Source organism: Larimichthys crocea, chromosome XVIII (genome assembly GCF_000972845.2).
Source record: "Larimichthys crocea isolate SSNF chromosome XVIII, L_crocea_2.0, whole genome shotgun sequence".
Taxonomy (NCBI): domain Eukaryota; kingdom Metazoa; phylum Chordata; class Actinopteri; family Sciaenidae; genus Larimichthys; species Larimichthys crocea.
Window position 1 is genome coordinate 20,070,270 of NC_040028.1, and position 21,154 is coordinate 20,091,423.

Genomic DNA, 21,154 nt, shown 5'->3' on the forward strand with positions numbered 1-21,154 from the left:
CACACACACACACACACACACACACACACACACACACGTTGTGTTAACCGGGACTTCCTAGTGGTCGAGTAAACTCATGACCTCACGCTGACAGTAGGAGGGACTTCCCGAGGTCGCGCTAAACAAACAGAAGGACGCTGCTTTGGTTGGGAGTCGGTTTATTCAAATCCATCACACGAGCAGACAGCAGCACACGTTCAGCACGGCCTCTGGAAACAGTAAAAGCACAGAGAGAGGAGCAACAGGACGAGGTCGCTTTAAACGCCGAGGCGTCTCGTCACTTAGAACAGTCCAACTTTGACTTGGTGCTGTTTGCAGCCGGTCAGGACGCCGCTCTCCAGCAGCTTCATGAAGTCCAGTTTGACCTGAAACACACACACACACACGATATGTGACCTCCTGTGTGCCTCGTCAGTATGACAGCATGACCCTGATCAGCTTCTTTATTGTTGTTTAATCCTGATCAGAACCAGAGATACTTCTCCTGATCCGCACTTCTCTTCCTATCACCTTGTTCTCATCATATTTCGGAGGTTCCTCCGTGTTCCACAGTTTGAGCAGCAGAGCTTTAGGTGGATGTGAGAACACCCGACAATAAGACAAACGTCATCATCTTGTGACGCTGCGTGCTGTGATTTTCTTCCAGCAGGGGGCAGCAGCTCACCTCAGGAACGTCCACCATCCTTCGGAGCTTCTGGTCCCTCCAGTTCCAGTCCAGAACCAGGTACTTCAACGCCCGCAGGTTCAAACCCTCTGGAGAGAAAAACACACGGAGAAGTTCTCACATCATGACGAGAGCTCAGAAGCTTCGACGTCAAACAGGAACTTCCTGCTCCATGCGTACCTTTCTCAATAAGAGCGTTGATCCTGCCCGGGGTCCCGACTCCGATGTGGGTGACGCCTTTCTCCAGCTGCTTCACCTGCTCCTCGATCTGCACGGATGGAAAGAGAAGTGTTGAGAAGCCCGGTCATCGTGTCTCAGTCCGTCGTGAAGCGTCTCGTGTCGTACCTTGATGTGTTTGGCAAACAGTTTGACAGCTTTGGCTCCGCCCTTGAAGGTCGTCAGCTGCCTGTGGACGACGCACACGCTCGTTTAAATATAATTCAGAGGTCGTGACGTCAGATATGAAACGGACGGCGCGTCACTCACTTGATGAGCTCGATGGTCCGCAGAGCCGAGCTGCAGACGATGAGCAGAACCACAGAACTCTTCTCCGCGTGCTGCTTCTGGATCCTGGCCCACTTTGGACAAACTAGGAGCGACGGGATGACGAACAGGAAGTCAGAGTGTGTTCAGACGTTAACGGAGAAGCGGACTTAAGCTCAGGACGGCACTCACCCTGTTTGAGGTACGAGGAGAGCGTGTGCGTCAGGTCGTTACTGGACAGGAAGCAGGACTCTGGAGGAAGCACACGGTGAGCTCGGTGAATCGACACATCGACGGATATCGACTAAACTTCAGAGTTCAGCGGGACTCACCCGGCAGCCGGAGCTCCTCCTGCTCGATCACAGAGCGCTTGTCTGAGAAGTACTGAGCGAGCAGGTTCTGCAGGTCCGCCGGACAGCCGGGCTTGGGCTCCGACGAGGACAGGACGTCTGTGATGGTCTTCTTCTTCTGGTGAACAGAACACAGACATGTGAATCACAAAGTCGGGTTGATGTTGTTCCTCTTGACGACAGCAGGTGGCGCCAGAACTCACCTTCCTCTTCTTTTTGGGTTTAGCCGACTTTTCATCTTCAGCCTCTTTCTTCTGAGGAGTCACACACTCCGTCTGTGGACACACACACTTCAGGTAACAAGGTGACGTCTGATAAGAGAAGATCGACTTTATTGATCCATGTATTTGTTACAGCGGCTCATAATACACAAGGTGAATCAGAAAAGTAGAGAGTTCTTCCTGCAGCGACCCGGTTCTGACTCCGACCCGAGGTGATGCTGTTAGCTCCTCCCTGCGTTAACAGACGGTCTTTAGATGCAGCTCTGCATCCTCGTCTCCTCGACCTTACACCGGCGTTCATCAGAGTGTAAACAGAGAGCTGTAACTTTATTTTGCATCACAAAGTTTGACAGAAAAAAGGAAAATCACTGAGTGTCGGCGCCATGGCAACACGCCTTTGTTTTGTCCAACCACGAGTCCAAATGTCAAATTTTCTGTTCACAGATGAGATGAGTCAGATTCATTGATTATTAAAAAAGGTTATTTCATTTTCTCGTTTAGTGCATCACGTGTGATAAGGTCAGGGTTTTTTTTGGAATGATTTTCAAATCAAATCAATTTTATTTGTACAGCCCAAAGTCACAAAGTCCATTTTCCTCTGAGGCTTTACAATCTGTACAGAGAGTGACACCCTCTGTCCTTAGACCCTCGGTTCAAGTGAGGAAAAACTTGCCCACAAAAACCTTTAACAGGGAAAAAAGGTGGAAGAAACCTCAGGAAGAGCCACAGAGGAGGGATCCCTCTCCCAGGACGGACAGACGTGCAATGGATGCATTGGTGTTTTCCAACTGTCCTTGAACATCCCACAGACTTTAACGAGTTAACAAGCATCAGGTGTGTGAGGGGCGAGCTGGAGCAGGTAACAGAGGACTGGAGCAAGGGGCTGATAACGGAGGTCGGACACGGGCAGGTTGTGGACACGGGGCAGCCGTCTGGGGAGTGTCCCAGTCACCGCCACATTCGACGGACAGGACTCAGAGTGGGTCGTCTTTTATTCTTTTAAAATATTTGTACTTAATAAATCTTAACAGAACTCTGAAGAACCTGTGTCTCATCTCAGAGTCCTCGGCTCTTTTTAAACTTTTCTATTCAAAGTGTTAAATTCGTTACCCACCCGAGACAATGACACACTCTGTGTTATTAATCTGACAGAATCACGTCCTCTCCGATTACCTGTTGACTCGTTTTCTTCTTCTTCGCCTTCACTGCTTTCTCCGTTTCTTTCTTCCTCTTCGCCGGTTTCGTCTTTGCGTTCGGTTTCTCTGTCGGCTGCTTCTCCTGCGTCTCCTCCTCGGCCTCAGACGGATCTTTAAACGAAGAGCAGAGACATTGCCTCATTACAATTCTGGATTTATGAGTTGCAGCTGGATGCAGTGCGAGATAAACAGACGTTTGGCATTTGTGCATCGTGACTGCGTTTGAGTTGCTCCTCAGGTGTGAGAGTCCGGGTTTCCTCAGATAAGCAGCAGAGCAGACCTCGATCCATGCATCTGGTTATATTTAGCCTCTCTGTTGCTACCTGCTCTCAGGCTGAGGTCATGCTCAAACACTCTTCTATGGACGCTTGTTCAAAACACTTCAGCTTTAAAGAGTGAGCTTGAAACTGTCCCTCTTGACAACGTCTCGACGTCTCAGTAAGTGGACGAGGATCAAATCTGGCAACGTTTGAGTGTTTCAGGGAAATCTGCTCATGTGGCCGTGCAGATTAAAAAACTCAAGCATGTTCTCCTTCGTGCCAACGAGTATTATGTTATTAACCGCTAATGGAAAACAACCTCAGTATTTGGGGCGTGATCAGAGCGACAAAAAGATTCAATGAATCCTACAAAAGCCGCAGAGATCAACGGGACAGCTGCAGAAAGATTCAGAGTTAGAAAAACGTCTGTGTCGCTACTCCAAATAGACGGAGACAAACATTAAAGAACATTTCGAGACAAACAGAAATTAACACTAATTGTTAACTTATTAGATAGTGACAGTTCTGATCCGTTGCTGTGAGGCTCAGTCTCGTAAATCCAAACGCATGTCGGGTCAACAGGAAGCTTTTCATCAGGTGGTGTTCAGGTTTCTATCAGGTGGATCCAGTGTGCAACGAGCAGATAATCTAAATTAATCACCGCTTCTCGAGAGAGATAAAACTTTTCAAAGCTGGTGTAGCGTAAAGATTTCACAGGGTGGCAAAGACGCAACAGTCGGCCGATATTAACACTAATACTCTGATTTAAAGGATGAAACACAGTTTCATCTGATTCAGGTGTGCAGAGGTGTGACCGTGCATGAACACTGAGCCTAACAGCACCGTCACAAACACAACATGTCTCCGACCTGAAGCCACGTTTTCATGCAGTCTTTATTATCTCCTGTGTCTTCCTCGGGTCATTGTAGTGAATAAAATGTGAAAGACGGACGAGGGCTCTTCTCCCCAGCAGGTCTTTTTATGTGTAACGTGTATAACCACACCCTCACCCCGAGACCTCCGTCCTTATTTGTTACAGTCATCTGTCCAGGCCGCTGAAGGACCACCCCCACTATTGATGAGCTGAATCCACCACTCTCCACTCACTGCTCTCTCTGCTGGGACTCATCCCTGTCTCACTTTCATGTTGGACCGCTGGAAGGAAACGTGAAAGACGAACAAGGTGCCAAACGCCAGGGCGAGAAGGAAGAGACCGAGTAGGTGAGGAGGACTTTTACGCGAGGACGCTGGAGATAAATGGATCGAGCCCAAGCCTTTATATGACCTTTAGTGAGCGGTCCAGGTCCACCTGTCCTGCAGGAAGTAAGTGTTGTTTTCCTGCTCTGATCTGTGTCCTGAAGGTATGGAGATGATCATGGATGAAGGTTTGAGTGTGATCGGGTTGGCTTCATTTAGCGTGTTCCTCGGTCCACCTATCTAACGTCTACAGCTTTAATCTATGTGCTTGAGTTGCAATCACAACCACTGACGCTGCTGATTTGTACTCGATGAGCCGTGAAACATCCTCCCGTGGGTTCAAGAGTTAACGAAATCCTCGAATAACGAGGATCTGCTGACGTGGGTGGACGCACCTGATGTTTTAATCTTGCCAGCGACGAGCCTGACACGCCGGTCGAGGAGCCACTCAGCGACACTCTACAGGCGACGAGCTGCTGATTCAGCATGCGTTTGATTTGGTGGTGCGTAGGGAATGAGCTCTGTGGACGTAACGTAAGGTGTCATGGGTTAATGGTTTCCCCTTGTTGGGAACAGAGCTGCAATAACATCCTTCTGAAGTGACGGTGGAGAGGAGTAATTCAGAGATCTAACCCTTTAATCTGTTTGCAAAGAACCACACGTCCAGTCGCAAGGTTGTTTCATACAACTGGATCAAATGAACAACAACCGTGAAATACATCCTCCTTTACGAAGGTTACGCGGCTCGGTTTAGTCACACAGAGACGTTCTGTTGTTTATTCAGTCGACCCTCGATAGAAACGAGTTGGGCGTAATATTAGAAAAACCTCCTGAATGGTAATTACACAAAAGACTAATTAAATCAGATTAAAATGAACCAAATGAACTAAAGAATGATGCAATAACTCTATGAGGCGAGCAGAGAGGTGGTCTAAGTAAGTTCAGGTCATCGCGTCCAGGTGATTAGTTACAAACTCCCAGATGATCTGACAGCGGCATCACAACCTCTCGGTATGATGTTCGTAGTTTAACAGCACTGTTGACTACAGCCTCAAAAATAACCAGAAGTTGAATCAACACCATCAATCCAAACGAAAAAACAAACATTAGAACCTTCATGAAGGTGTTTGGGTTCATTTCAGGACTTCAGATTGTTGTTTATTACTGAAGGTGAGAAGAAATATGTTTATTTATTTCTTTTTAGATTTTTTTTGGGGCCTTTTATGCCTTTAATGATAGGACAGCTGAAGATAGACAGGAAGCAGGGGCCAGAGAGAGTGACACGCAGTAAATTAGCCGTCCGATGCGGGATTCGAACCGGGGCCAGCTGCAGCGAGGACTATAGCCTCCACACACGGGGCGGCCGCTTAACCCACTATGCTACCGACCACCCCAAGAAATGTTTATTTGTAATTTGGCTCAATCAAACATTTAAACAGATTTCTATTCTCGATCCAGAGGAGGTGAAAAGTTGAAACCGATGGTCCCATCATGGAAACCTAAAAATTCTTGTGATTTTGGTATCTATACATGTCACCCTAACAGACCTTTTTAACAGCAATGAATAGGTGAACAATGATACTAATCATGGCTCTGTTCCATTCAGGTCAACAAAGTCTCTGCTGCAATAAACGGAACTGAACCTCACTTAGCATCATTGGAAACACCTGAGAAACACATGGGGATTATAGAAATGTACGGGAATTAAGTGTAAACTGGGGTTAGTTTAAACAAACAAAACATAAATCTAAACATTTTGTTTTGAAATCAGAAACCACCTGTGCAGGTAGGGGGCGTGGCCTCAACAGCCCTGCAGTAAGCAGTGTGCTATGTGCATGTGAGTGAGGACATCTGCATGAAATCTGGTTGTTTTAGTCAAGATGATGCTGAAATATATTTTCCCAAACTATATTTAAGTTCCCTGTTAAAAGGCCAACCTTCAATTTAGTAACTTCTCAGTTTATTCCTGTTAATTCCCATGGAAAGTTTCCAACTTTGAAAATTCCCAGAATTTTGCAACCCTGCTCATCTTTCCACTCTGAACCTTTAAAATCAAAGTGCGACATCTGTAATAATCTGTAGCAATCTTAGAATATTAGAGCGGTTTCCTGTGTTACATCCAGATGACTGAAGCCTCCGGCGCTACAGGGTGATTCATTTGGTGTAATAGGATTTAAAATACGCTGTCGTTTGGCTCCATCTTTTGTAAAAAAAAACATTTATTAGGGGAGCTCTAAATTCACAGGGACCCCCCGGAGGGGTCGGGCTTGATTTATGTAAAGTCATCCAATCTGGACATGCAATCTGTCTGTAATTAGTAAGTGACTTATTAAAAAAGGATAAAAAAATGATGGTGAGCGGCACATTTCACTGATTGATCGCACACAAGACAAACTAAACCGAGGATGATGAGTCTACCTGTCTATAATGAGTAAAACAGCCGACATACTGGACTTAAGATGACTCCAAATTATCACCAGAACAGCTTCAGCGCTCCTCGATACGGACTACACGAGTCTTTGAACTCCTTCATTCTCCCACTGGTGTTTACTGGGTTAAATGCATAAAGTGGCGCCCCTATAGAAACCTCCGTATTTATTGCGTCTACGTTAAATTATGCATGTTTTTGTTCTTTAATCTCGCTTCGGTACTTCGTAAGAGTTCCTGCATAATTTTGCATCTGCAGATCGATGCCAAACGCGATAGCTTAGGTAATGTAGAAATCAATAGGCTCCATTGGAACCAATCAGATGAACAACACGAAGAAGAAGAAGAAGAAGTTTGATGTTCTTAAACTGAGAAGCGCCCGATTCAGCTGCTGGAAGATGAAGAGAAACATGTTTCAATGAGTCTGAAGTACCGCCTGAGGAGGGCTGACGTTGACCCACAAGAAGGTCAATATCTGATACCTACCTCCCCCGCCCCCAACATCCTCCACACCAGATGGTGGGGTGAGGAGATGGAGCGCAGCGTGCTTTCAGACATATGCAGCTCAGATAACCGTGGATCAATTGTAGAGGGGGACTCTCTGGGGCCGCCTGGTCATCTTTAATGGGTGATCAATAGAGGTGACTGGTTTTAATGGACGGTCAATGTGGTGCTGACTAGATGTAATAAGGATCAATCGACTGGCTCCAGGAAACGAGTTGATTGTTACAGTTCCGGACAAACAGCGGCGAGCTTTGGTTTATTAAGTTTTTACGGGTGATGCCGCTCGTGGAAACTGCAAAACTGTCGGTCATGACCTCAGAAGATCTCTTAATTACCTCCACCGGCCTGATGAAGTAACTTTGGCCTGTAAGATAAACCAATGATACCTTTTATGCTTCGGCAACCCGAACATGTAGACACGTCCGCTCCAACCCTCTCCAAAACATACCGTGTGCTTCTATAAAAACAAAAAGATACTTTCCATGAAATCAATCCAGCGCTTGTTTATACAATCAATAACTCATCTCGAGACATGTACTACTGCCTGATCTTGTGGGAGCGTTGTGGGTGGGTGGGTGCGTGCAGCAGTTATTGGTTTTGGAGGCTTGCAGCTTCCTCTCCTGAAGCCGCGATGTGAGCATGTGTTATTGTTAAATCAGCGAGGGCTTTAGGCCGCATGCACACATTTAACAAGCAAGCCATGACGCAGGAGAGAACAGCAGTCTTTCAAGTCCATCGTCCTCGTGTTTGATGAAGAGGATTGTTGTAATGTGAACTCAGGGTTCACACTGGTTTACAAGCTTCCCTCCCTTTGCTGTTCTCAGGGTGTGTTAGGACACACACATCTTTATCTGGGAGGCTCATGAGCTCAGACGTGATGAAAGAGGGGTGCAGGGACGGTTTATCGCCAGCAGGGGGAGGAATGGATGCACAGTAAAGGAGTAAAGGCCAACACAGATCACCCGTTTAAGATTTCTGCAACAATATTTTCCATATTTCACATCCTGAAAGCCTCCTGTGACAGGCGTGGTGTGTTTCTCACACACGCGGTATTAACTCAGAAAATCTGGATCAGTAAATCAAATGCTTCTCTTGCTCTAAAAAACAATGCACACCCAAAACTATCGACTCGTTGCAGCGCGTTTGATCACCGCCAAGAACAGTTACACAGTCATTACCTTCATCAGAAACACGTGTTTAACAGGACGGACGTTCTGATTTAGCTGGCTGTAAGTTCACTGAACTAAAGCTAAGTTCAGTTTTCAAAGCACCGTGCAGATGGTGACTATAAAATACTATAAAATACTATAAAATACTGTAAAATACTGTAAAATACTATAAGATACGTGCAGATTGAAAGGTCCAGTGTAGAACTCTACAAGCAGAAATTGATATATAAGGTGACATATGAATAAATGATATGTTGTGTTTGTTAGTTGCTAATAGGGTTGGAAAAAAGGGTGGAAAGTTTCCTGGTAAACCATGGGAAGTTAAGCTCTGGAATTTTGGAAATATTGAAAATTTATGTGAATTAACTGTAAATTGTGGGCGATTTAAACAAAGTATCAAATCCAAACATAAATCTAAACAATTAGTTTTGTCATAAGAAGATGTGCAAAATAAAACAATTTAAAAAAACAAACAGATTTATTTGTAGAACTTTATCAAGTTTGAATTATTTTATTGAACAATATTATGCAGGGCTGCAGTAATCGAGTATTCTGTCGAATATCCTATCGATTAATCGAGCAATCGTATAAAATTATTATTCTTGTTACTTTCGCTTCCGCCTTCTTCCGCTTTGCAGCCTGTAACGTGAACATGTTGTGTCACACTAAAAACAATCCGTTTGAAATATGAGCTTTAAATTTAATTAGACGAGGCTTCGAGGCATTATCGTCATTTGTTGTAATCGAGTTACTCGAGGTACTCGAGGAATCGTCACAGCCCTAATATTATGTAGTCCACAGACTCAAATGTGTGTCTTCAACAGTCTCTGTGTGCTCTGGGCTCTAAAGTGTGGTCCAGGTACAGAAATCACCTGTGCAGGTAGGGGGCGTGGCCTCAGCAGCCCTGCAGTAAGCAGTGTGCTATGTGCATGTGACTGAGGAAGAGCAGATATTCAAGTGGACCTGCAGGAAATCTGGTTGTTTTAGTCAAGATGATGATGAAATATATTTTCACCAACTGTATTTAAGTTCCCTGTTAAAGAGCCAAACTTCAACTTTGTAAATTCTCAGTTTATTCCTGTTTATTCCTATAAATTCCTGTTAATTCCTGGCTGGCAGGGTGTGACAGGAGCTCGTAATAATGTTACACAGGAAGTGCTAATCAGGGATGTGACCTAAAAACAAAGCTTTTAAACCCTCGACAGCTTCTAACTCATTCAAGATGCCAAACTTTATCTTTAATAACTCTGTTACAGCTCAGTCCACATCTCTGCATCCAGTCCTGTCTCGCGCTTTCCGTCACATGGACGACATTTGTAACACGCTGCTCTCTGTCAATCACCAACTCGAGATATCAGATGTTGGATTCCACGTGTATTGCATCAGAGTGAGGAGGATCGGGGTCGAACGTTCATAAGAGGGCACACAAGATCAACGACGACTGGTAGAATTTCACATCTTCGCTTATTCAATAAACACTCTTCCTGTCAGGGGACTCTTGCTCAACGAAAGTAACAAACCTCAGCACCAAACAATGCAGATCATGTTTCATTACATCACCGGATGCCAAACAGTTGTTTGTTTTGCTTTCCACAGCTATGGTTACGATTTGATTTATGGACGTTAGTTACTGTAATGCAGGAAGGAGCAGAGTACACTCAGACAGAATCAGCTGCAGGGTTGTGCAGCGGTGAAACTTTTAGGACATAACTTTTTATTTCTCTGATTAACCGGCTTTATCATCCACTGTCTATGTCTGTCAACCAAAGCTCGCTCTGTCTCTCCCTTACACCTCCTTCATTTAGAAGCTGCTTCATGAAATAAACAAAGAGCCAGAACACAACAGGTAGGTATCAGAGTTTAAAGAGTCTATACTTTAAAACAGACCAGAGTTCGTTTCCTCAGATAGTCCCGTTCGTTTGGGCAGGTGTAAAAGCGAGCAGCTGTTGTGACTGCATTACATTGTCCAGGCGGCTGGTCCACTTTCAAAAGTGCAGCGTGAAAGTGGACCAAACCAAATGAAGGTGTGAAATTTTTCAGGCATTCCCCGCCCCAATCAAACCGAGCCCCTCGGAGTATCCTGGTGTGAAAGCAACATAAGTTTCAGGCTGACTGAAGAGGTTTGACCAGTCCTAGTGTCCGATTGGCGGCCACAGCATGACGTCTCAACTCAAAAGTCAGATCCAGCTCTACGTCTTCCCTGCAGGTTGCTCGTTTTTTGGTGGACTACCCCACTCAAATGAATGGAAAAACCACTGAAGGCGAATGTGAATGTACCCGAAACCATACAAAGCAAACAGTTTTGAAAAGACAACAAACATTATTATTGGCGATTTAGATGGTGAGTCTATTCTTAGACATCTGGCTATCACAAAGACATTACACTTCACATCCAGGAAAGTTTTTAACACGTCAGTCATAAAAATCGCAGCACGGTGCAGCATTACCTCACGCTGTTTGGCTCACTTTCACCATTTTATTTTAGTTCAACAACCAACCTCGCTTGAACACTGACCTCTATAAAGGCTGACGGCGCTGAGGTGTGCTCCTCTTTCACAGAGAAAAGGTTCACATCATAAACAAGGCTTTTAAAAAGGGAATCTCAAAATCATAAGAAAATGTTTGCACTCGAGGTTTGTCGACGTCAACTGTAAACCCGACGTTCAGCAATCTTTAAAAAAAAGGCTTGAGCGCTTTAAGCAGCAGGAGGAACACCGCCACATCTGGCACTTCAAACTTATCAATGGCAATAAAAGAGGAATGGGAGCCATACTCAAATATTTAACAGCTTCTGTCAGGCTCAATAAACAAACCACACCAAAATAATGAAAAGAGAATGGTGTTTAAAGAACCAGGTTTATAACTCAGGCTCGCTATAGTCCAAGAAAAAAGCTGAAATATTCAAATATTATATCAAATCTTTCTGTAGTTTGTTATTCCTTCTCTGGCGACATGAAGGTTTTGTAAAGTAGCATCAAATGTCACACTGAACTTGAACTAAAGTATTAAAGTGTCATTATGAAACTTAATTGTTTAATTTAGAACAATAAGGGATGCACCAATAGGGTTGCAGAATTCTGGGAATTTTCAAAGTTCATGGGAATTAACAGGAATTTATGGGAATAAACCAGGAATTTACTATGGGAATTAACAGGAATTTATGGGAATAAACCAGGAATTTACTAATCTGACTCTACATCTTGACTAAAACAAACAGATTTCATGCTGTTACACTTGAATTTGAAACTTGAAATGTTCAGATATGGTACAGTTTGTTTAAACTATCCCCAAATTACAGTTAATTCCCATAAATTTCCCATGGAGCTGCCAATTTAGAATATTTCCAAAATTCCTCAGCTTAACTTTCCCATGGAAATGTACTTACTGTACTTTACTTTCTACCCCTTTGCAACCTACCCCCTCTCCCAGTAACGGTTCTGATGCCTCCACTGAGATGACAAATCTGCTCTGCCCTACGGTAAACGGTGGCTATGAAAACTCAACAGTCAACACTTTAAACAGAACGCCATTAAGGAGAGTTATCATAACGGCTTCGGTGTCTCTCTTTATGCTAAAGTCATCAGCGTATGAAGCATTCAGCAGTGCGGCCTAACCACGCTCATAATCATAAAGTATATATCAGCAACGTTTCTGGTGACAAAATAAATTTATAGGCGGCTCAACATCTGCCGCTGAAAGCTAAATGTATAAATTCTCTGTTACAATACTTTTCACTGAGCGCGCCTGCAGCGGTGTACTCGTGCCAAAGCATACATCAGCCGTACACAGTGTTACAGAGCGCCGTGCCAGCCTGGCCCTGGAAACTGGAGCCTCCCATGACAGGTGGATATAAAGTGGATGTGAGCTGCTCATGGGGAATGAACAGTTAGAGCAGAGGTGTCAAACTAAAGTTACCTGGAGGCCATGGCCGAGTTTGTTTGCTTTGTTAACGACGGTGAAACTGCTCATTAGCTACAGAGACCAAAACTGTTTTTTGTACCAGGCTGTAAACATGTTTATTTCTGCTGTGAAGTTGGACATTTGGACATGGGGACTTATGGAGACTGACTCACTTCTGGAGCCAGCCTCAAGTGGACGTTAGAGGAACTGCAGTTTTTCTGCATTGGCTTCATTTCCCAGCCATGGAGGTTGCTGCTTAGGAGAAAGCTGATGTTTTCATAGAATACACATTAAAGTCACAGTGAAACAGAAGTTAGAGCATCTTTAGTGGCAAAAAACTGCAGTTCCTCAAAGAGCCACCTGAGGCTGGCTCCAGGAATGAGTCAGTCTCCATAAGTCCCCATGTTAAAATGTCTCACTTCACACACAGAAGTCAGGCGTACAGTGCATCTCCAGGCCGGTCGTCCTTTTTAGGTTCAGGAAGAGACGGCGTAAGCCGTGCCACGATAAATATGAGCAAATGTGAAACAAAAAGACGTTTTAATGCTCAGATTTTGGAGCCTTAATGGATAATTAAACGTGAACAGCTACGGCCCACTCAGTTCTTTGTTGATAGCTGCATATAAAGGTGATGAACCTCGACGTGGTTTGAAAATGTCAGGGAATCTGTGTCCCGACTGAGCGGTCACAGCTATACTTCACCTCACTTTACCTGTGTGCATGTGTAGACCAGTTTGTGTTTGGGAGGGAGTCCAGCGAATGACATTATTTGTTGGAAGTGTTAATGGTTTATTCCGAGGGCAGCCGCTGCCCTTTTGAATAGACGGAGGAAGGCGGGCATGCTGCCTCTGGGTCGCGTTCAGACAAATAAACAAAGGTGGCCAAAGCCACATGTGCGACTGCCAACCTGCCTGCCAGCGGGCGGGCAGTCCCTCAGTGGGGGCGACCCTGGCAACCATTATTCAGGCGGACTCTGGCTCGGAGCCAGAACTGAAGTTTAGAGGTATTTTCACATGTCTGGCATCGTGTGAGAGCGTGCTTAGACATCGGCGTGCATGTGCTTGTCTAGACGCTGTGACCACACTGAAGAAAGAACACAGGCTGACTCATGTCACTGTGAGGTGTTCACCAATCAAAGGGCAAAGAGGGCAAGGACAAAGGAGCACGTGTCTTAAGTTGACTGCTCACCATCAGACGGGCAGAGAGACGTCCAAGGAAAACGGGCCACAGATCGCCGACTTACATCAGCTCCACCGCATGCCGTCATCTCCACCAACCCTGGGCTAAACCAACTCAAGCTGACTGATTAAGGTCCTCTTAAGTCCAGACCTTGTCATTTGTCAACGATTGCACAACGCTGTTAAGTGTTGATAGTTTAAAAAAAAAGTGACCTAATGAAACCTCCACTGCAATTTGTGTTTCAGAGCCTCCATCATCCCTTCCCGTCACTGGAAACAAGTGGAGTAAAAGAACGCGGGGTCAGCTAAAGACAGCTTCATCTGTCTTCCTGATTGATACAGAGAGGAAGGGAGGGGAGGCTTAGCCCTCCTCGCTCTTCCTTCCCACACAGAGGCCAAAAGAAAACACTTGTATGCAGACTCCATCTATTAAGTAAGCCGACACTCTCGCAAAGATCCGAGGGCGTTATTGGCTACGGTTCGAACCTCGCGTTTCTGTTTCTCGCTCAAGGTTCGTCTCTTATGTACCGGTGTTTGTCTTGCTTAGAGAGACTCAAGGTTGCTCTTGGTCCTTGGTGACAACAAGCAGATGAGGCCTGTGTGTGTGTGTTTGTGTAAAAAGAAAGAACCGGACAGGGAGTATTCAGTGGTAAGTTTGTTGTCTTAAGTCTTAATCAGAGTCTTCAAACAGACCATATTTCTCAATATTTCACCTCATGCTTTTGCACAATTTCCCCGAGATGTGAATCACAGGGGTGTTTCGTTACTTATCTTGAGAAACTTGACCAATAACTTGGGAATATTAGGCGTTCCTGGCTGTTGTGAGAGCCTGGGCTGGAGGAGCAGAGCTGAAGAGCAGAGAGATTACGTCATCTTTCACTAATATGAACCTTCTTGTTTTCTGTCTCTAAATATGGCATGAGAACAGAGCCAGAGACAGAACGCTTGGCCAGCTAACGCTGTTTTAGCTGATGTGATTCAACAGCACATGTATACACACACACATACATACATACACGAGCACATATCTCGCTCTCATGTGGTCAGTAATCAAGGTCCTACTTTCTGGCTGCCTCTTGTCCTTTTGTCTGCCAGGCTGACAGTGATTGCTGCTGTAAATGTGCTAAGAGTGAGACTATGAGATGACATAAGCCTCACGCAAAGTAATGCCAGGTGCAGGCCTATCCGTTTCACTAACACTAACTTATGACAAGAGGCCTTCTGATTTTGGATTAGCCCATAAACGAAGCCACACAATGACCACTTGTACTGCTGAGACACAATGCATGACCCCGTTTAACCTTTTCTTTGATAGGAAGCGTAGTTCTGCTTGTCCTCATGTCGAGCTGCCGTCTCCAATCATTTCTTATTCTCCAGTTCGATCTCAAATGTCTTCGTGGAATCGAGGTCATCCGGAGAAACACAACTCAACCAACATGCGAGACAAGAGAGAGAGGTGGGAGGCCAGCAGGACAAGACAAGACCTGTCCCGCGATGACTTGTTGTTTCTGCTCAGTATTCTGGAGGGAGAGCTTCAGGTAAGGATGATCTGATCACATCCTGCATGCTGTCGCTCTGTAGCTGACTCGCCAGCGTTCTACTGCAATGTTTTTAACACTCAGGCCAGAGATGAGGTGATCGCTGTGCTGAAGTCAGAGAGGACAGACTCGGCTCTACTTGGGGCCCAATATGGATTCAGCGGACCAGAGAAGCCGCTCCGTGCCCTGCAGAGAGACTCCCTCCGGGCCCAGCAGTACCAGCTGCAGGATGTGTACAAAAACCCAACTGCTCAGGTACCAAGAGCCAATAGTGAGAACGTAGACACCATATGGAGCCGATTATTAAAATTTAATGAGGTGACTGCATTACGGTCTGACATCTATTACCACTACGTCATTGGACAAATTTGTCATTTTGCGCTACAGGTGATCTTTTCTTCTGCAACGAATACAAATCTGTAACTTCAAGGATTGTTTGTTCTGATTTCTAAAGTGTCCCATGTTTTTAGCAGTCTGTGGATTATCCCAAGTAACATCTCATTACTGTGCAGCAAAAGTTTTAGATCTTAGATCTTAAAAGCTCATCAAAAAACAAACAAAAAGAACACCGTCCATCCATTTTCTTCCTCTTATCCGGGGTCATGTCGTGGTAGCAGGATGTTCCAGACGTCCTTCTACCCAGCAACATGTTCCAGCTCCTCCTGGGGGATCCTGAGGCGTTCCCCAGGCTAGATGGGCCATGTAGTCCCCTCCAGCGGGTTTTGGGTCTGCCCCAGGATCTCCTCCTAGTTGGATGTGCCCGGAACACCTCCAAAAGAAGGTGCCCAGGGGGCCTGAACCATGTCCGAGCTCCTCAGCCTGGCCACTCGGCGGAGTAAACTCAATTCAGCTGCTTGTATCCATGATCTCATTCTTTCGGTCACTGCCCAGAGCTCATGACCATAATAGGTGAGAGTTGAAACGTAGAGGTGCTGGAAGATCGACCTCTTCCCTACAACGGTCCGCTACAGCGCACCAAACCGCCAGTCCATCTTACGCTCCATTTTCCCATCACTCATGAACAAGACCCCAAGATACTTGAACTCCTTCACTTGGGACAGGGGGGAAAGCATCCCACCATTTTCTGGCAGAGAACCATGGCCTCAGACTTGGAGGTGCTGACTCTCATCCCGAACACACAAAACTTTAAAATCTATGCCCAGCAGCAACTAAACTGGCATTCGGCTTTTACAATAACAAAAGCTTCACTTTCAAAATTTACATACTATGTAGACTCTCCTTCCTCACACTGGGCAACCCGTCAAGACGTCAAGGTACACTGTCATTTTCCTCTTCACAGCCCCTTGTGTTGTTTTCTCTTTTTCCCCTCAGCTAAACCACATGGTGAAGGCCCAGAAGCGCTCATCCGAGCGGATGCTGGAGCAGCTCCTGGAGGTGTCCCGCTCTCACAGTGGTGCCCTACGAAGGCTGGAGGAGCAGGAGAGGAACCACAGGGCGTTTATCCATAAGAGCAACTGCCTTACCGCTCTACTGGAGCAGGACAGAGAGAGGTTAGTGCACCAAACCCTCGAGGTTCAGAAGACAACACTGATATTTTAGAGTTCCCACTAAATTGGTAGTCTGCGTTGAAGCCAGACTTGTAGAAACATCCCTGGCTTTCAGAACGCCTCCTGATGTAAATAGAAGAGGATTTACAGCTAGTGTAGAAGAGGCTGAGAGATTAAAGTATTTCAGCACACTGGAACATGCCAGGTCTGAGCTCTGTGATGTACACTTGTGCAGGCTTAGATTCTTTCAGTCCATGTTGGCCTGTAATGCTCTTCATGGCTGAGTGAAAGAGCAAAGGCGCTGTTGGCCGCCGCATTTCTACCACCCCAATGTGACCTCAAGACTGTAGTTAGAGTTACTCCACTCAGACACAGTCCATTACATCCTGGACTCGGTCAGACCTTGCGGCCAAGCCTGGCTCTGTTCACTCTCTCTTGTAAACACACAAACATGCACTCACATGCAATTACGTGTACGGCCTAAATTGGCACCCTACTGCCCAATTCAACAGCACCAGCTTTCTTCTAAACTGAGTAAATGGGCTGAGGGTTTGTTGGTGGCTTCCCAAATGGAGAGCACATTTAGATGCGGCCTACGGGTACAGCTAGGTCTAACATGAAGGTGGTCACTGGTTCTCCTATGCAATTTGAGGCCCACAACGGGGCTGTTTTGTTTGAGTCCCTGGTTGTCTCGGCTCATGTACCACCCGAGTCCGCTCTATAATCTAGCTGCGTAGAGGCTGGACCCGCACTGGGCTTGCAGCCTTGGGAGGAGACTAGTTGTCTGCATGTGTGTGTGCCAAAATGAAAACGCTTTACTGATCCACCACATGCACACACGCAATTAAAGACCAAAAATAGTCATGCCAGTCGAGTGATTAAGTTTACTAGAATTCTTTCTGTTCGAATACAACGTGGAAACCCTGAACATGCACACATAAAGGCTTTGTGGTTCATTTTGGCCTAATGATGATTAATACATGAGTAGACAGCATGTCTGTGGTGCAGAGTGAACCCTGTGTGGCTCATACGGAGGATTTTCTTTCTCCGTGCCTTCCCTCCTTTATGAATTCCTTTTAAGAACATGCTTCTAAAACATCACCCTTGAACTTATCGCATAAACTGAATTAATGGCTGACAGCATGATGAAATCGCGATGTTGCAACGTTAGGTTTGGCTGTCAGGGATATTAGCAAGTGTTTGTTCGTCTCGAAGTAACATGTTCCTTAACTTTTATGCTTTTCTTATTTTTCCTTTGGAAAACACAAATCTGCAACTATTCAGGTGGTTCGCAAACGTTTTACACCACGTACCACCTCAGAAAATACTGGGCTCTCCATCGCGGTAATTGGTGGTACTTTGGTGGTAGCCTATTCAACTATGGAAACTTAACACAAGAGGCAGGTTTATTCCTAATAAGATTATTCATTGCACTGGAACTGGCACTAAACAACTTCGACACACTTCAACAGGCTCTCTTGCAGTCTAATAACTTATTTCTCTGATTAACCAGCTTTAAATCATGGCCAGCGCTCACTCACTCTCATTCACTGTCTATATCGCTCAATAGGGCTGCAAAGGGTGGAAAGTTTCCGGCAAATTTCTGCAAAACTATCCAGAAACTTTAAGGTCCAACCTTCAATTTTGTAAATTCCTGGGTTTATACCCTTTTATTCCCATAAATTCCTGCTAATTCCCATGGAAAGTCTGCAACCCTAATTCCTAATAAGATTGCACAAAGGACACTGGAAGTGGCACTACACAACTTCCATACACCCCCAACAAGATTTCTAGCACTTATAACTTAATTTCTTTGAATAACCGCCTTTATCAAGGCCAGCGCTCGCTCACTCTCATTCACTGTCTATCTCCCAAACCATTGGACACAAACGAAGAAGGAATGTCAAACATTACTTTTAAGTCTTTGCCTACTCAATTTTGAAGATTTGCCGTTTTTCTTTGTCTTTTGAAAGATGTCGCCTTTCAATCCCAAACAATGAATGCAGATTAATTGTTTATGCAAACAATAGTCTGCTGCAGCTCTCCTTTCATCCCGTACAAACCAAGTGACAAATGACAAACTGCACGTTCACAATCATGTGTATGTTTATTTGTTCTAAAGGTACACTGGAAAAAGAGTTTATATTCCCTTTCTTTGTGTCCCCAACTGCACTTGAGTTTCTCCGAGTCTGGCACAAATAGGTTTGAGCTGAGTCAATACTTGCATTTATCCACAGGGTAAACAATTCGTGGCACATGGCGATACGCCTGTCGCTTTCATCTCCCTCTCCATCCTGTCTTTCTTACATCGAGCTTCGCAGTAGCCTAAATATTTAACTAAAAAAAAAAACAAATTCCACTCCTACTAACCCAAATCCTCTTCAACTATCTTTCAATCTCCCTCCCAGTTTCTTCTCAAAGCATACGCTCCGAGCCAAGACAGCCACTCATCCTGGCTTAAAATCAGCACCTCTCTCTCTCTCTTTTTCATTTCCCTGACAAAGTAGCTCCACAAGGTGCCATGTGCTGAGCAGATGACCCGCTTCAGCTGTGAACTATACGGTAAATTCCAGTCACGGCATATAATCACTTTATGCCATAGTATGATCCCCATTGCGTGTCAAAGGGTGATTACATCTGCACATCACAATGCAGCAATCTGGTTGTTTCCAACCTCAGCTATCAGAACATGCTCCGAGTCTTTGTGTGCTTCATATGGTCTGTCACCGGACTGGCAGCGTCTCAGCGTTAACCGCACGCACATGTTCGACACACAAAAGACATTCATGCTCTCGTCTTTTCACTTCAGTTCTGAAGCACAAACTTTTCACAGGCTCCAGCCCACAGCCCCCCAAAACCACTTTAAAACGCCATCGTGTTTTCACTCCCCGGATCATGTGGCCTGCTCGTCAATACATCATCATCAAGTGCTGCAGATACAGGACAGGAATGCAGATCATCTAGAAGACTACAGCCGTGTCGGCAGCTCTGTACTTTTCAGGCTAAACGCTCAGTCAAGTCAACAGGCTAACAGGAAAGCTAACATGAACCAAAGTAGTTTGTTTACCATGTTCATCAGCTTCGTTCCACGTGTAAGCAAGTACGCAGTGCACTGTAAACGAGAGGGCAAAGTTTTTTTTTTTCCAGGGCCGACTCTGATTATTAGTCATCAAGGAGATCAATACTAAAATTGGGAATGGACTGTTTAATACACAAGCATTAATGAAACGATACGCTTAGCCAGCTGCATGTAGCGGTCACGTCTTTTCGTCAATAGACGCCATAGTTATCTCTCATTTGTCCACAGAAATAGATGCAAATAATTCAAACAATACACCTTTTTCCACAGCAGTTATTTTGACATAAAATAGTAGAAATGCAATACAGTGGTCCCTCGTTTATCGCGGGGGATACGTTCTAAAAATAACCCGCGATATACGAAATCTGCGAAGTAATTACAATTATTATACATGTTTTAAGGCCGTAAATCCCCTAACCACACACTTTTATACACTTTTTTTAGACAGGCATTAACATTTTCTCACATTTCTCTCTTAATTAAACTCTCAAAGTTCACAGATTTAACAAAAATAAGTACAATACTGTATTAGTAAATGAAACCAAAGATCAAAACCTGTTTTCAAGCCCAAACATTTTCAACAAATTTCATTTTAATGATCAATCTACGAGGTTTGATACATAAGAAATTATTACCAGTAACGCGTATTTCACAGTTCCTCTGACTGCAAACATACAGCACGTCAGAGTCACACTGCTAGCGATTGAACATTTATGTAAATCTGGCGAGCCGAACACATTTTGTACAGTTCTCCCTTAGCCAATCAGGACGCAGAACACAATGCGCGCTCATACTGTACAGTACGCTGTAAAAAAGCATGCAAAATTACACACACAAAAATCCGCGAAACAGCGAGACCACGAAGGTGAACCGCATTATAGTGAGGGACAACTGTACTTCAGAACTGTTGATTAATACCATGACATATAATGTAATTACGACCACTGGTTATCTATAACCTGTAAAAACACAAGTCATAATGTTAAGTTCACAATATGGTCAGTAAAATAACTTTAAAGTCTGTGTCAAGGCAGTTCTGAGATTTCTTTCAAGTACATTAAATATGTTGGACAATAGTTGCTGAAAACACGTGAAAAGACTTTGAACGATGTATCACTGAAATGTGGAGTTAGAGGTTCAAACTGTTTTCAGGATTTTTGTGGGCGGTCCTTAAAGGGCGGCTCGATGACACGCTGAGGCCACCCTGAGCAGAGAGACAGAGAGAGAGCTTCGTTACATTAGCTTTGTTCGAAAGCCTCCATTATTCCCCAAAACGTGGAATTGAGTATCGCTGGGTGTGTGTACAGATCCGACACTATGCATTTGATTAGTCCTGAAGTCCATTCGCCTTGTTTTTCCCCAGGACAGTGAAGTCATGACCCGCCCTACTCGGACTGGCTTACCCTGATATTCTTAGCAATCTAACCAACCCAACCCAACAAAGGAAATGAGTAATAGTCAATCAGAGGCAAAGCAAATT

The 21,154-nt window shown here is 44.8% G+C and overlaps 2 protein-coding genes across 6 annotated transcripts in view; one reads left to right on the forward strand and one right to left on the reverse strand.

The window, feature by feature from the left end:
- Positions 1-141: 141 nt before the first annotated feature.
- The window catches only part of cmss1 (cms1 ribosomal small subunit homolog), a 35,275-nt gene continuing 14,262 nt past the window's right edge, over positions 142-21,154 (reverse strand). The window contains exons 2-10 of one of the 2 annotated variants that reach the window (XM_019270298.2): positions 2,892-3,025; positions 1,701-1,772; positions 1,480-1,612; positions 1,340-1,399; positions 1,151-1,253; positions 1,010-1,070; positions 845-932; positions 665-753; positions 142-365 (exon numbers count right to left, since the gene is read on the reverse strand). In XM_019270298.2, coding sequence (XP_019125843.2) covers positions 282-365; positions 665-753; positions 845-932; positions 1,010-1,070; positions 1,151-1,253; positions 1,340-1,399; positions 1,480-1,612; positions 1,701-1,772; positions 2,892-3,025 — 824 coding nt within the window. In that variant the 3' untranslated portion in view covers positions 142-281. Of the gene's footprint in view, positions 366-664; positions 754-844; positions 933-1,009; positions 1,071-1,150; positions 1,254-1,339; positions 1,400-1,479; positions 1,616-1,700; positions 1,773-2,891; positions 3,026-21,154 lie in introns of both variants that reach the window. The other variant, XM_019270297.2, reaches the window with a different exon arrangement.
- LOC104931652 (filamin A-interacting protein 1-like) overlaps positions 4,440-21,154 on the forward strand; it is a 25,765-nt gene continuing 9,050 nt past the window's right edge. The window contains exons 1-4 of one of the 4 annotated variants that reach the window (XM_019270291.2): positions 4,440-4,497; positions 14,927-15,087; positions 15,172-15,342; positions 16,420-16,598. In XM_019270291.2, coding sequence (XP_019125836.2) covers positions 4,455-4,497; positions 14,927-15,087; positions 15,172-15,342; positions 16,420-16,598 — 554 coding nt within the window. In that variant the 5' untranslated portion in view covers positions 4,440-4,454. Of the gene's footprint in view, positions 4,498-13,011; positions 15,088-15,171; positions 15,343-16,419; positions 16,599-21,154 lie in introns of those variants that run through there. The other 3 variants (XM_027291074.1, XM_019270292.2, XM_010746705.3) reach the window with 3 other exon arrangements.